At 39.1% G+C, this 15,050-nt stretch overlaps 1 protein-coding gene across 1 annotated transcript in view; it reads left to right on the forward strand.

Annotated features, from left to right (window-relative positions):
- The window catches only part of CREBRF (CREB3 regulatory factor), a 38,635-nt gene extending 24,700 nt beyond the window's left edge, over positions 1 to 13,935 (forward strand). The window contains exons 5-9 of the mRNA XM_019478524.2: positions 3,840 to 4,034; positions 6,193 to 6,382; positions 6,851 to 6,924; positions 7,211 to 7,333; positions 7,572 to 13,935. Of these exons, the coding sequence (XP_019334069.1) occupies positions 3,840 to 4,034; positions 6,193 to 6,382; positions 6,851 to 6,924; positions 7,211 to 7,333; positions 7,572 to 7,687 (698 nt within the window). The 3' untranslated portion in view covers positions 7,688 to 13,935. The remainder of the gene's footprint in view (positions 1 to 3,839; positions 4,035 to 6,192; positions 6,383 to 6,850; positions 6,925 to 7,210; positions 7,334 to 7,571) is intronic.
- The last annotated feature ends 1,115 nt before the right edge of the window (positions 13,936 to 15,050 follow it).

Below are 15,050 nucleotides of genomic sequence, written 5' to 3' on the forward strand. Positions count from 1 at the left end.
TAGTCCCTAAACAAATATGTACCATTTTTGGCACTCCTACTATAATACTGAGAACTGGTGCATCACAGCTGCCTGCTTTCCCTTTACTTATATTTAGGAGGAAATGCACTGTTGCATAACCAGAACTCCCTGCCACACTAGAATGTTTGATTTGAATAGAAAGTAGTAAGCTCTGGCAGCTCATCTGAGGCTTTAGACCCAACAAGGGTAGGGATCTGCTGACTTGAAAATGTGTGTCAAGTTCCTAAATATCTTTGTTGGAAGACCAGGCATAGATGGATTTCTGCAGACTTGTGTATTCCTTGTCCAGATCTACGAATCACAGTTTACCTTTTCTGTTCCCTTGTAACTACCCAGTATAAACCCTTGGAGTATATTAGATCCTTAAACACTTTTTTAGGAGAGGGTACTATCCTTAATTTTTTTCCCCTCTAACTCAGGGGTATCAAATTAATTTGATCCTGTGTGCCAGATGAGGGGTGTGGGGCTGGTCTGCAAGCTGGATTGGGCCGATAGGCTGGCCTCATGTACAAGAGCCAGCCTGCAGGGTCATTCTGGTGTAAGTGCCACAGACAGCATGCCTTGGACCAGCCCTGCATGCAGTGCATGGTGCGCTGGACCAGTCTGGGGTGCATGCTACATACAGTGCATGGAGCCAGTCTGGAACATGCATCCACCCCATGTATGCTGCGTCCATGCCAGACCAGTCCTGGACACTGGCTTTGACACATGAGGCCAGTCTAAGGGCCTGACTTTGGATCAACCCCAGATCCAGCAAGCAGGGTTGGTCCAGTATGAACACCATGGACAGAACGTGCCCTAGACTGACCCCATGTGCTGTGTGCAGCATGTGCAGATTCATCCCCTGCACCATGTGCAACCTGTGTCAGATGGGTTCCATGCACCATATACAGTGAGTGTGGGGCTGAGGCCAGTACAGGCTGCAGGAGCCAGCATGTGCTGCATACGGTGTGTTGGTCTGAAACAGGCAGCACTGTGGGCCATATCTTTGATGCATTGACTCTAATCAATATAAGTTTCTTGGGGTTTGTGTATGAACAGTCATCTTGGCAGGATGAGCTTTACAGATATACTTGGGCTTAGATTTTTGTGAGTTTTTTGCTTTAGGTTTTCTGATTCTTTTTTTTCCCTGTAGAGACTCAGGAGATCCATGTTCTGTTGCTGAGCCAGCAGCTCAGTATAGTCTTGGGGATTAGCCTTAATTTCTGTATCTCTGTTCCTTATTGGTAAATAGTGAAAAAGTTAATGATATTTAAGAGGCAAGGATTTTCATTGGGCCAACTGCATGGCTGGGATAGACATAGGCAAGCTTTCGAATGCTATGCCTCCATCAGTTCTTCTATACATGTCTGTTTTTCTTTTTTTTACCTGTCATCATTCACTCTGCATAGTTTTAGACTGGTTTCATCCACATGGTTTCCATTAGATAATTTGGTGCACTGGAAGTGATCTCCACATGCATATTCCCCAAATTGGTATAATCCAGGGGTTCAGATGTGTTTGTTGTGGGCAGGTTGTGGTTTTTTGTAGTAGCAGGAATGCTTGACAGGTTTTGCATCTGCTGTTAAGGCAAGGCTGCATCCCACTTGATGTCTGCTTCTGATGACAAGGTTAGGGGGTTGTTTTGAAAGTTGGGACCTTGGGGAGGGGAGGCCTGATTGTTTGATGATACTTAGTTTGTTATGTTTTTGGGGGTTTTTTTATTACTAATCCTAAACTTGCAGTTAAAGAATTCAGCAAAGCTAAAAATAACATAGATTTCATCGATTTCTAGTGTCGGAAAGGACCTGGTAGATTATCGAGTCTGATCCCCTGCTCCAGGCAGGAAAGAGAACTGGGGTTAGGTAACCCCAGCTGGTTGCCCATCTAATCTCCTCCTGATCATCTCCAAGGGAGGGAACAGCACCACCTCCCTTGGAAGCCCATTCCATATTTTGGCAACCTTTACCGTAAAGAATTTCTTCCTTGTGTCCAATCCAAACTGAAGGAGAACAGACTTATGGCCATTATTTCTAGTAACCCTGAGGGGCACCCTGGTAAACAGTGTCCCCTATTCCCTGCTGGCTGCCCTGATGAGTTTGTAGGCAGCCACAAGATCACCTCTCAGCTTCCTCTTGCAGAGGCTGAAGAGATTCAGATCCCTCAGTCTGTCTTCATAGGGTCTTACCTGTAGGCCCTCAACCATACAAGTAGCCCTCCTCTGAACCCTCTCAAGGTTATCCACATCCCTCTTGAAGTGCGGCACCCAAAACTGGATGCAGCACTCCCACCTGCGGCCTCACCAATGCATAGAGGGGAATTATCACTTCCCTAAACCTGCTCGTGATACTCCTGTATCCTGTTCTGTCCCAATTAGATAAACTAACTTTACACAGTTATGTAGTCTGGAAAAGCTGAGACAAACAGTGCCTCAGATTGGCTTTTTAATTAAAATTACTGTTAGTGTTATATATTACAGAGGTAAAGTGAACTTAGCAAAAAGTATTTTGCATTTTAAACTGGTCTGTTAATCTGAAATTAGTCAAACGAATGGTGTATTTCTGGTCTTTCCAGATTTTGGAACTAATATGTTGGCTCTTTGTACCTTTTTTTTATTCATAGTAGGAAAGAGGGAAATGCTTTTTCTCTTTAAGTATTGTGCAGTTTCTCAAGTTCAAATGACTTAACCGTTGAACTGAATAAGTTGAATAAACTGAAATGAAGAAAATTTATTTTCTCCTTCTGTAGAAGCTGCTGCTGCTGCTCTAAAGAGTTGTTTACACACTTAAACTCTGGTTCCAAGTGTTTAGTCAGTGACTTCTGACGCTTAGTGATTTGACTTTCTTTAAAATTTGGCAGCAAATCTGTAGTACTTGAATACTGTTTACATTCATTTTTAATTATCTTAATACATTACATGCATTTTAGACCTTCGGTTATCTGGATTTTAAGAATTTGTTTTTTAATTTGTTGAGGAAAAAAGTTGGAAAACAGAACTCTGTTTTGCAACACGATGGGATGATGTTTGCACTGAAATGATACCACCACTTTTTAATGTTTTTAATTTTATCATACACAAACTGCATTCTAATATAACTATTGTCTTGTCTCTGTAGTTTGGATTATTTAACTCCCCGGGTTTTTTGCTTTAAAAGGCACGGGCGTGGGATTGAGCACTTTGAGCCAAGCTCCTTTCCGTTCAGACAAAGAGGTGGGCTGATGGCAGCTAGTCCTGAACAAAGAGCCTCCTATGCTAGAACTGTCTTCCATTGCTCTGACAGAGTTGGTTAATTTGACCTTCAGGGCATGCTGCCAGGATGATTTATTTTTCCCAAGCTTTTAAAGAGTATGTACATAATGCAAAATTATTGCTCTGGATGATTTGATAGTGAGGATCGTGTTAGTTCTTAGTATGCTTTTTGTCAAACTTTTACCGTGGGATAGGATATTGATCTAAGAAATAAGGGAGACCTGGAAAGTGTTCTGAAAATTGATGGGAAAAGAATGAGAGGCAAGCAAAAGGTGGTTCTCTAAGGGTTGAAGAGACGATGGGTGGGGAAGGAAAGTAGGTCTAGAAGAAGAGAAGAGGCCTCTTGATGTCGTGGATATTCTCCCCAGTTCCAACTATTATTGATGTAATGTTGGCTTGACACTGGATTTAGGACAGATCCCAACTGTAGAAAGCCAAATACGTGGCCCCAGTAGTATGGAACCAGTTAGTTGTGTGGCTTTAAGTTTTATCACACTTTAGTTTCTAGAATGTTTGCTCTGGTACCTATAAAATTGTTTCCATCCTTGATGAGCTTCTAAACAAATGATCAATGCAACTTAATCTCTAGGATATGAAAATGATTCTGTGGAAGATTTAAAAGAAATGACTGCAGTATCTTGCCGGAAAAGAGGCAAAAGAAGATATTTTTGGGAATATAGTGAACAACTGACTACATCTCAACAAGAAAGAATGCTGAGGCCATCTGAGTGGAATCGAGATACATTACCAAGTAATATGTATCAGAAAAATGGACTCCATCATGGTAAGAGTACCTTCCCAGTAGCCAGTCTTTTCATGCTGACATCTCCGAGCCCCCTAACTCCCTTATGCAAAATGAGTGAGAAATCTTGTTTTGGTGCCTGAGGAGAAATCCATTAAAACAGTATAACTCCTGTTACTTGGCTAATTGCTTTCTGTAATGTAGCCAAGAAAGGGTTCGTGAATATACAGTAGTAACCTCAGTATGGTTTCCCTTAAGAGGAAAGTAGATTCATTGAAAATTGTAACTCCTGAAGTCTCTCTGTGGAGACAGTGAATGGTCTCAGTGCAATACTGTTAATGTCACAACTTAGTCGTGAATCTGATTTTTGCCTCTGGATGCTAAGAAGCAGATCTAGTGCTGTTTGAAGTAGTAGAGTAAACTACATGCAGGGCTAACATGCGAATGACCCTTTACTTGAGATGCCAAAATAGGACAGACAGCGAAGTGGGGTTTTTGTTTTGTTTTGCTGGGGGGTTTTTTGGGGGGGAGGGGGTTTGGACATGCCAACTTTGTAGTACTTCCAAAGTGACTGATGCTGGTGAGGACAGATGACTTTGGGAATGGAGTTCTGGGTGTGGGTATTCTTTGTTTTGCGCTACCTTCTGCTAGCTGTTTTTTAAGGAAGCAACTTACCTAATTCTAACATTTCCTTGAGAACTTTTGTCCTTTATGCTAGCTCTTTTGGTGTGCATGTCTGGTTTTTAGACAAAACATTAGAACTGTTACTTACTATTCTTCCCTAAATAAAATTGCAAATATTTTTTTTTGCCTATTTAAATGCGAGAGAACTTGTAAAGCATCATTGTCTAAAGCAAATACTTGCACATTTAATGCAGTTTATTTTTGTACCAAAGACACATGCAACTGGTATGGCAAACTGCCATGAATCTGTATCACTAGCAAATGTAATTAGTACCTGTGTCCTGGTTTGGGATTCATGTTTCCTACTTATCATACAAGTTTCAAATGTATTCAGAGGGGTGACACAGGGCATGCCTGCATTGTTATTTCTGTGTAGAAACATAGCCACAATGCTTGCTGTGTCCATTTGCTTCTGCTCAACATGCACTAAATCTTAGAAACAAGGCAGTGTAGCCACCTACTGGCTAAATCTTAACAGCCACCCATGGAGGCAGTGCTAACTGCTGTGTGTGTACCAGGTCAGCTTTCAGCCTGAGGTGTGCTTAATTGGCTCCATTGCATCCTATCCAGGATCTGGCATGGGTGGAATGGAAGCGAGTGGTAGGGATGTGCTGCACAACAGTGTCTGCATGGAGGCAGCATAGCTCAAGGACTTTGTATATCAAGCTGCCCTTTTAGCTTGTAAGGTAGTGAGCTCTGTTGGCATCATCCAGAACCTGCAGAACCTGTGGAGTTTTTGTTTAAAGTCTACCTGATGCTTCAAACAAGTGATCATAAATATTAATTCCCCCAAGGAATATACCTATGGAGGGTTTTGTCACTTCAGTAATAAATGGGTTACTTGCCTGAAAAAGTAACATTGTTTTCTATATAACTTCAGAATGAAAGTGCAGCAATAATAGATAGTCTTAAGGAATGAAGATCCTGCCTTATATGTACATGTTGCCTAACTCGGCAAGAAAAGTTGTTATAAATGGAACAGCATAGATGCAGAAATATCCTAAAAAATGTCCAGAAGGGGTTGGCTGACCTCTGAACAGGTCATGTTTAGCTTAAGGTCACTTTTATTTAAAATTATGGTTGTTCTAGCCCTTTACCTTCTCTCGTGTGTGTGTGTGTGTGTGTGTGTGTGTGGGGGGGGGGAAACAGATGGAGTCAATGGATTGTTCTACTTCTTGGCATGAATTGATCATGGCAGTGAGAGACAGAGGGCATGAACTATTGGGACAGTGCTTTGGAACTGAACGGTTAGCTTCACTAGTACCTTCATACTAGCCATAACTGTGGATCCATTTTGGTCCTGATGTGTGGTATCTGCTGCTATCCTGATTCTCAACATATTGATGGTTATGCCTGATTATTTAGCTGTCCTTTTTGCATTGCAAAAACTTGGAGGACCTGGCAAAAGTTGATCTTTGGGTCTTCAGTGATGAATGGGCAGGGATTAAGAGTATAACTCATATGCACATCTTCATATTTGAATGCTACAAAAAAGTCTTCTGTGTATACAAAATAGGAAAATATGCAGTGAAGAAGTCACGGAGGACTGATGTGGAAGACTTAACTCCCAACCCTAAAAAGCTTCTCCAGATCGGCAATGAGTTAAGGAAACTGAATAAGGTGATCAGTGACCTGACGCCAGTCAGCGAACTACCCTTAACTGCTAGACCAAGATCAAGAAAAGAAAAGAACAAACTAGCTTCCAGGTAAAAACTGGATGCCCTTTGCCTGAATGAATGAATTAGGAGTATTCTAGATGTGCTACAGAACTGAAGCTTTCCTAATTTTCCTGTTTAGAGTGAGGCTATTTCCCTCCCTTGCAGTCATTATAAGAATTGCATTGGGTTGGCAAAAAGGCAACTAGGGCATATGGTTTACATAGGGATGGCGGGGAGGAGGATTCAAACTAGATCATGCCAGTTTCCATTGGAAAGTAAGTCAAGCTGGAATCATCCAGGACTACCAGAATTGAAATTCACAAACAGGAAAGAGAGCTGCTCTAGTAACTGATGGCATTTATCATGTTGTTTAGTATATGAGTAGTACTTAATAGTAGCAGTAGTTTGGGTTCAGTGAGAGGATTACAGTGTGAACAAAAACTATTGCACTGGGAGAAGTTTTGCAAGTTAGTGTAGCCCCAGTTAGGAGATTGTACTAACTTTTTGCTATTATAGGGCTTGCAGACTAAAGAAGAAAGCCCAATATGAAGCCAACAAAGTCAAATTGTGGGGTCTCAACACAGAATATGGTAAGCATAAATTTATCTCAACTTTTTCCTTTAATACACGCTGTTGTCAACCTTGCATCTTCTCATCACCTGCAGAAAATGATGGTTGTGACAAACTTGCATAATGATGATATGGATTATGTGATGGTAGCTATACTTGAAATTAGTTATTATGGTGGCATCAGAGGCCCTGTGCTATCTGAGGGCTCTGTGTTGTAGATACAGTACATGAACGAACACAGGAAGGTGCAGCTTCTGACCCAGAGACATGTAATCAAATGTGACCTTTTTTTCCCCTCCTCTTCAGATAATTTGTTGTTTGTGATCAATTCTATAAAGCAAGAAATTGTTAATCGAGTGCAGATCCCTAAAGATGACAGAGGAACCAACATGGAACAGAAGCTTGATGTACTCGTTAAAGATACTCTTGGTAAGGAGTAAAGTTAAACATCTACATATTTCGCCGCTTCATGCGATTGCATTATATTAGACTCCAGAGTCTTTCTCTTCATCTTTAAAGGAGTGTTACCCTGCTTTCACAAACTTTAGTTCTTCTACTTGCTTACTGGCCAGCTCTAGGCATTGCGATAGGTTTTTTTAATAGTAAACTTGCACGTGTGTGCAAATAATAGCGATCTTAAAGCACATCCCCTTCCTTTCCTTCATAGGACTACCTGTAGCGGGACAAACATCAGAGTTTGTGAACCAAGTTCTAGAGAAAACTGCAGAAGGAGACCCCACTGGTGGCCTTGTAGGGCTGCGAATACCAACGTCAAAAGTGTAACAGACATCACTTCACCTGTTCTCATTGGTCAGAGCTCTACCTGTGTTGTCAAGTACTCCATTGTAAATTGCATTCTGGTCTGCATGTCCGTTTTTAGCATTATGTAAACACTTACAATTAGGTTCCATTGTTTTTTAACAACAATGTAGTAAGATAAGTGAATGCATGGTATAAAATGCTTAATAGCATTTTTGGAGCATAAACCATATAGTTTTAAAGCTGCTTCCCACACAAATGCAGAGATTAGGAGTCTTTAAAATTTAAGTAATCTAGGACCAGGTTATATAAATTTGGTTTTAGAAGCAAAAATATATTTTTGGTAGTGAAAAATCTTAGCAAATACCAAACATTGTGGCAGGTTTATGCTCCAAGTAAAATTAAAGAAGAAGCATTTTTTTGCAAATTGTCAGAGTTTGGTATTTTTTCTAGAATTATTGCTTTTTTGGTTCTAAAAAGAATAAAACCAGTAAGCTTTCTTTGCAACCATTAACTTGTACATAGCACACCTGGCATTAGAGCTAGTGTGCCATATAAGACTTTAATTTTATGAGCTTAATATGGTATTTAAATGTCTGTGCAAGTAAGAGAAAAAAGTATATTCTTTGTGCCTTGTATTTTTGGGGGAGAGCTATAAGTATAAGCTGGTTTAAAAAAAAAAAAATTTTTTTTTGTTTTGTACAATGAAAACCCTGAGGGGGGGAAACGAGATGTATAGAGATGGTAAGATTATGGATTTTAATGTATTTGTTCCAGCTCTTACAAATTTTTGAATGTATATAGGAATATGTTGAAAATGTAGATATATGCCACAGAGTCTATGTATTGTATAAAAGATGGCTCTAGAAAACTCAATTTCGGTACTTGGCCGGAAGAAAACAAATACTTGCACATTTAATGCGATTGTTTATTTTTGTACCAAAGACAAATGCAACTGATATGGCAAACTGCCAGTCTAAGTAAAGTTTTGCACAGCTTACATGATACTGTACTGAATGTAAAAAAGAAAAAAAGAAAAAAAAACAAGAAAAAAGAAAAAAAAAACAAACCTAAAGGTCAGGGTTAGGGATCTTACTGAACTGTGAATTTTTTTTGTTTGGGTCCAATTATCTACAGAAGGAGCATTCATACATAATATTATTTTGCTGTTCCTGTAGTTTGCTAGTAGATAAGTTGGTGGCCATCTTGGAGTCTTTAAATCTTTGTTTTCTCTGCACTTACTGTAGGAAATTTTAATATATTTGGATTTTAGTAAGCTATTAGTAAAATAGTTTTCAATTTTGAGAATTAAAAAAATATATTTAGCTTGTTGTAGTATACTTCCACCAAACAACCAAAATAAAATTATTTTTATTGTAATGTGTATATATGTAAAGAAGAAAAAAGAGCTACAAATATCTAATTCCTTAGTTGCCACTTTTCCAGTTGATGTATTATTATGCATGTGGTGTTTCCAAGGATCAACACAGGCTTAGAAAGAAAAACAAAAAAAATTTATAGACTTTTATATTTTTGTACAGGTATTTCAAAACTAGCTTCTTTAAACTTATGTGACCTTATTCTTGTTAATTCAGTAGTTTCTATGATTGGAGAATATTAACTCACAGTTCTTATTTGCTCTTCTGATCATAAGTCGGCTTTGTTAGTCAGTGTTAAAGTACAAATTTAAAAGCTTTATCCCTTGACGAGGAAGTCATTTATGTCAAGGCAAGATCATTCTCTGGTTTCAAGGACCCCTTTCCTCCCCTCTTCTTTCTTTTTATTTAAAGATGACAAAACACTGTTTACTGAAAATAGAAATACCAAATATTTTAAAATGATATATGTAGCTGCTGGGGGAAAATGCAAAAGTCCATGAAGGTTTTCTGCCCACTCCCTTTGGGGGCTTGCTCCACTTCATTTACAATTTGTCTAAGTTTCTTTGTACTGTGATTCATTTATGTTATATGTAGGGTTGGGGTTTTTTGGGGGTTTTTTTTGGGGGGGGTTGGGTTTTTTTAGATCTAAGCTCTTTATTGCATGAAGTCATAAATCTCAAATAGTAGAAGGTAGGAGTGGGAGATGAAGATGGCAATCCTGCCACATGGGTGTAGTGTGTACACGACACACTGTATCCTGATACTCTGGAAGACTCAAAAGGGGGAAAAAGCCAAAATACCACTACTGGGCTGTACCATAAAGTTTTTTTCATTCATGATTGAAAAAGGCCCCACAGCTAGTTAATCAAAGCTTTGAAAATCCTCTTAAAGGATTTGCAAGATTTGAGTGAGGTCTGTTTGTTTTTTGTTAGCCTTGGGAAGAAGTGCAGGTCTCTGCTTCAGAGCAGAGCCTGGTGGCTCATATGCATCCATCCTGGTATTCCAGTTATACCAGAGATGCATGTGGCCAACAAAAACTCGACTAAGAATGTTTTGTTCTTTGGAATTTCTGAGGCCATGTCTCTAGTAATGCTGATAGTCCTTTCTGGAGAATAGCCTTTAAAACATTGTTGAGACCAGGAAGGTGCTAATGCTCTATGAGAACTGTGTGGGCATGGTAATATTTGATTATGATGACACCAGTGTTTGCAGTTAGGTAAGATTGTATGTGACAGATTTTAAACTGACAAGGTATAAAATATATGCCCCTTTCCACTGCTCAGGTAGACTGAGCAACCATTGCTTTATAACGTTTTTTTGTTTGTTTGTTTTTGTCTGAAAACCAGAATATGATTTTGGTCTAGCATTTCAAAAAAGACTTTGAATCTCTTTAGTGGATTCCATACCTTTTGCATTTCAGTGTTTTCTATGTATTATTTTAAGTTAAAGCTTTTAAATAGTTGAGCTTTTTAATGTTGACACTTTATTTTGTACCTATTTATATATGTATCTCTTAGAAAAGCACTTTGTTTAAAAAGATTTTTAAAAAAAAAGAAACTGCATTTTATATGATTCCTGCCACTTGCTGCTAACTCTGGGCTGGTCAGAATGCTGCAGCGATACTTGATCTAAATAAAACCTGGCAGTAAAATGTAGAGTAAAGTTAAGACCTGTGTTGGTTTAACTTTTATTATAAAGATGACATAGGCAAGCTGTGCAGCTTTACATTTTAACCAGGGGACTCTGTGGCATTTAAACAGTCTAGAAATGGTTGTACTTTAATGCCAGTAACAATCTGCTTCCTCTAGTGTCATTAAAATATATTCATTTAGTGTATACTTATCACAAACAAATCTTATAAGGGTAAAGAAAATGTACATGTTCTGTTTGGGTTCTTTTTTCCTTGTTTGAAATTGTGGCATGCATTTCTGGATGATCTTTAGAGGAGAACTCGCTAAAGGTTTTCAGTGTTCATACATGGTATGTGGATCTTAATGAAGTCCTGGATTTTTTTTTTTTATTTTAATTTTGAGTGTAGGCATTGTGAATATTCACTTTAATCCTGTATCCAAAAACAATTATACAGTTTTTGATTTAATAAATACAACAGCTCTTCCTTTTTCTGATTACACTGGATTCTCTAGACCTTATTTCCATATTAAAGCATGCTGTCATGTTGCTCTTGTTAAGATCTTGTCAGTCTGGACTTAGGTGCCACACTTTTTTGTTTTTTTTAATCTATATGGACTGCTTCTTCTACTGTACCATGTATGATTCTTGTCCTTTCTTATTCCTTCATGACAGATTATGATGTGGCTTTATATTGTGCCTTACTTGTACATCTAGAACTAAATGTTTATTTTTCATTCCCTTGAACTGCTTAAGCCCTCTGACCCTTCTGAAAGCAAATCAGAACTATGATAACAAGCATGATGAAGGGACTTCAAACGGATCTGATTTCAGCTCCGCTCAATAATCGCTTGGTGTAGAATACCAGTTTTCAGTGGCCTTGGGAGATTTGGGGAGGGGAGAGCACTAGGGCTAAAGAGTAGTATTTTTTTACTATGTCCCTTCCTAGCTAGAGACTTTTTTTTTCTCTCTCCCCTCCCCCTCCCATAAGTTTATGAATCAGTTTTCTGATTTTTTTTTATTGGGGGGGGTCAGGGATAAGAGCAATTATCAAGTCTCCATATAGCTATGGATGGGCTTAATTCTCCTGTCATATCCATGTAAATAAAGAGTACCAACATTGGCATCGGTGAAGCTACATTGTACTGATGGGAGAATTGGGCCCAGATGTGCTCTGTTCATCGACCTGAATTTAGAAAACTTTCCACTACAAGAGCAAAATTGTTTCTTGGTAAAACACAGGAAAGTCTTTTTAAGTAATCTAAAAAGATTCAGATATTTCTGAAATAGTGCTGTCATTTTGGGTTTCTTTTAAAATTATCTGATGTTTGCCTTGTATTAATAAAATGATGAGTGTATTCACAAAAATGTCAAGAATGGATGTGCTTTTCTTATCCATAGGGTTTGTTTTTTGAAGCCAATAAGATCTTCACCTACCTACTTTCAAAGGGTTGTATACAAGTTGCCTTCAGAAGAAAAGATAGCAAATAGTTTTGTTCCTCAAATTTGCTTAATAGTCTTCCTGAAATTCTGTTGAGGCATAGCCCAACTTGCGTATCATGAACTTAGGATCTGTATTTGGCCGTGACACCTGAATTTCAAGAAAATGCATCTAATCATGATTCTTTGTTTGAAAGTAAAAGGCTTCCCTTGGGTAGCATCTCTTTGTCTGCTTACCAAATGAAGCCTTGGCTTATCCACAACAGCCTAGTAAAGAGCTAGTTTATTTTGTTTACCCCAGGGATCATGTAAAGTACATTTCAAACAGTTGCTGCTGCAGTGGCTGATTTCTTCATGTAACTGTGTTAAGGGCATTAGCATGTTGAAAAAACACCACTCTGAAATCTCTCCGTGTGAATTGGGGTGTTTAAATGTTAACATTGCAGAGATGGCACTTTAGGCCAGGTACAGACATTACACTTTTATGCATATAAGTGATCAGAAACTGGTCTGTACTCAGAACAGAAGTTCAGCGCATGCAGATTGGGTTTCACCATTTTTAAATCCAGTCTATTTGTCCCTCTGCTCCCCACCAGAGGGCAAATGTGTGTTCTGTTTGCTATGGATCTAAACTACGCTGTTTACAGAAAACGGCATAACTTATCAATTCTGCTTAGGGTTTTTAAAATGTCTGTACCTAGCCATCGAGTATATATATATATATATTTTTTTTTTCCTCATAGCATCCAAAAAACCTTCTATATTCTTTTACTGACATTTGATAACATTTTACAACATCCCGTTATTCTCTAATGCTTCTCACAGGGTGAAAAAGTGTGCACACTGAATTTATACTCCTCAGCTGCTTAAACATTTGTGAACTTCCACAATAGCAAATCCTGATCATGTATTTATTATCTTTCTGTTGAGTAGTGGATCTAAAAATAAGGCCAGAGCTATTTAAGCCAAATCACAACTTTCTGTTGATCTGGACAAAAATCTTTATCATTCGATTTAAATAGGTTTTACACCACCATAGCCATATTGTGGCTGCAAGGCATGTTAGTGGAGTTAGGAACATTAGGAGAGTCAATATCTAAAGCCAAGCCAGGATGATTAGAAGCTAGAAGTGTAGGAATAACTCTTGGGTTGCATTTTTTTTAACTGACAAATGCATTTCCTTCCTTTTTATTATGCCATCTTTTTTTTTCCCCTCTCCTTAACTTTAAAAAAAACAAAAAAGCCTAATGGCATATGTGTACCTGCTCCTTTTATACTTTGTGTATACTACTGTGTATTCCACTAACTGCTTTCTTGTTTGAACCACTCTTTCCTCCCTTTCAGAATGCTTCACCTATGTGTAAGACATCTTGTATTTGTGGTTGAGTGAACTCTAAGGCTGATAGCACATGCGGACCTAGTGAACTGTTTAAAAGGCAACATTAAATCATTTTAATTAACAAAACATGGCAACCTGCTCTGCCTATGTTTGGGGTCATGACTATAATGCTGTTCTTGATATTCTGTTGTCAGTTTCCGACTGGAGCTCAGAAAAACTTACTGAAAGTCTTGTCTCTGTTAGAATCTGATTTTTTTTTCTTTTTTACTTTGTTAAAAGCATGATCTGTTACAAAGAGTTACAATGTTTAATGTTGGTTAATAGTTGTGCAGTTTTTCTTTTTTTTTTCCAAAAAGAGGCACAATTAAAATATATTGACTCTGTTTACTGTCACCCTTGATCCCTAGCACTTTTATTCAGATACAGACTCATCAATGTATGCAACATTCTTTGTAATTTAAAATAAAAAATTGTGGAGGAAAATATTCTCCAGTGTTTGTGTTCTTGGTGTGGTGTGGGTGTGTGCTGTCCAAAGCCCACTGTCCAGATGCATGAATTGCTACTATACCTCTAGTGTGCATGGGGTTTCTCTTAGTGTTGAGCTGATATTGCTGGAAGTGTGAAGCCATCTGTTTTCATTGAGCAGGTAAATTGCAGGCAGCAACAAGGTGATTCCTTGTACTATTCTTTTGGGGAAACCACTGCTGACTAGGAAGATAACTTCATCTTTATCTCATACTAGACTCTAGTAAGAGCAGCTTGCTTATAGAGATGCCAGCAGTGATGTTCATAGTTGTCCCCTAAAACCTGACACATCTCAGGTTACAAGATTTTGGTTTCTGCTCCCTGGTCTAGATCCTGCACAGTTGGGAAAGTGCCTTTGTGCAAGCTGCTAGGAGCAGTAAAAAAGCAGGTCAGTGGCTACACGCTCTCCTCCTCGATGTTGCAGTGGGGGCTGGGGGAGGACAGTATCAAGCATTCGCCTTTTACTCCTGGAAAAAAGGAAGGATGCTTCATTCTCTTTAGAGCAACAGTAGGCTTTGCCAACTTCCGTGGCTCAGTCTGGGGCCACTCATTCTTGGTGGACCTAAATCGTGAGACTTGTTAACAAATATTGTGATTGGTGGGGGGAGTCCTCCTGTATCTTACTCTCCTGCCTCTCATGCTGTGTGGGACTACTAGTTGAGGTTATGAATTCAGTGGGGACAGGTGATATTTGCCCCTGCATTCATCTTGCCCATTGTCCCTGTTCCTTCTGCTGGTCAGGAGCCCTTCATCCCCTCTCCCAAGCCTGAGGAAGCAGTTGGGCATGAGATGGGAGTGCTTAGAGGGGTGAGGAGCTGCCCCTTTTCATAGTGTGACAAAAGATGACGCAACGCCACCATTAGTTTCTGGTTCTTTTTTGCTGCCCTATGCTGCTATGAGCAAGTGGCTTGGTTGAGGGGAAGGAGGAGATGACTTGCTTCCTGCAGCCATCATGTGTCTGGGTCCATGAAGGCAGTTTTCCTTAAGTGTTCCTGGGGATAACTTCTTCTGGCATGGTTCAGTACCTGCTGAGGTGTTGGGGCTTAAAGCTTACTTGAGGGAGGAGCTTTTGGGG

The sequence above is a fragment of the Alligator mississippiensis genome, chromosome 9 (genome assembly GCF_030867095.1).
Source record: "Alligator mississippiensis isolate rAllMis1 chromosome 9, rAllMis1, whole genome shotgun sequence".
Lineage (NCBI taxonomy): Eukaryota > Metazoa > Chordata > Crocodylia > Alligatoridae > Alligator > Alligator mississippiensis.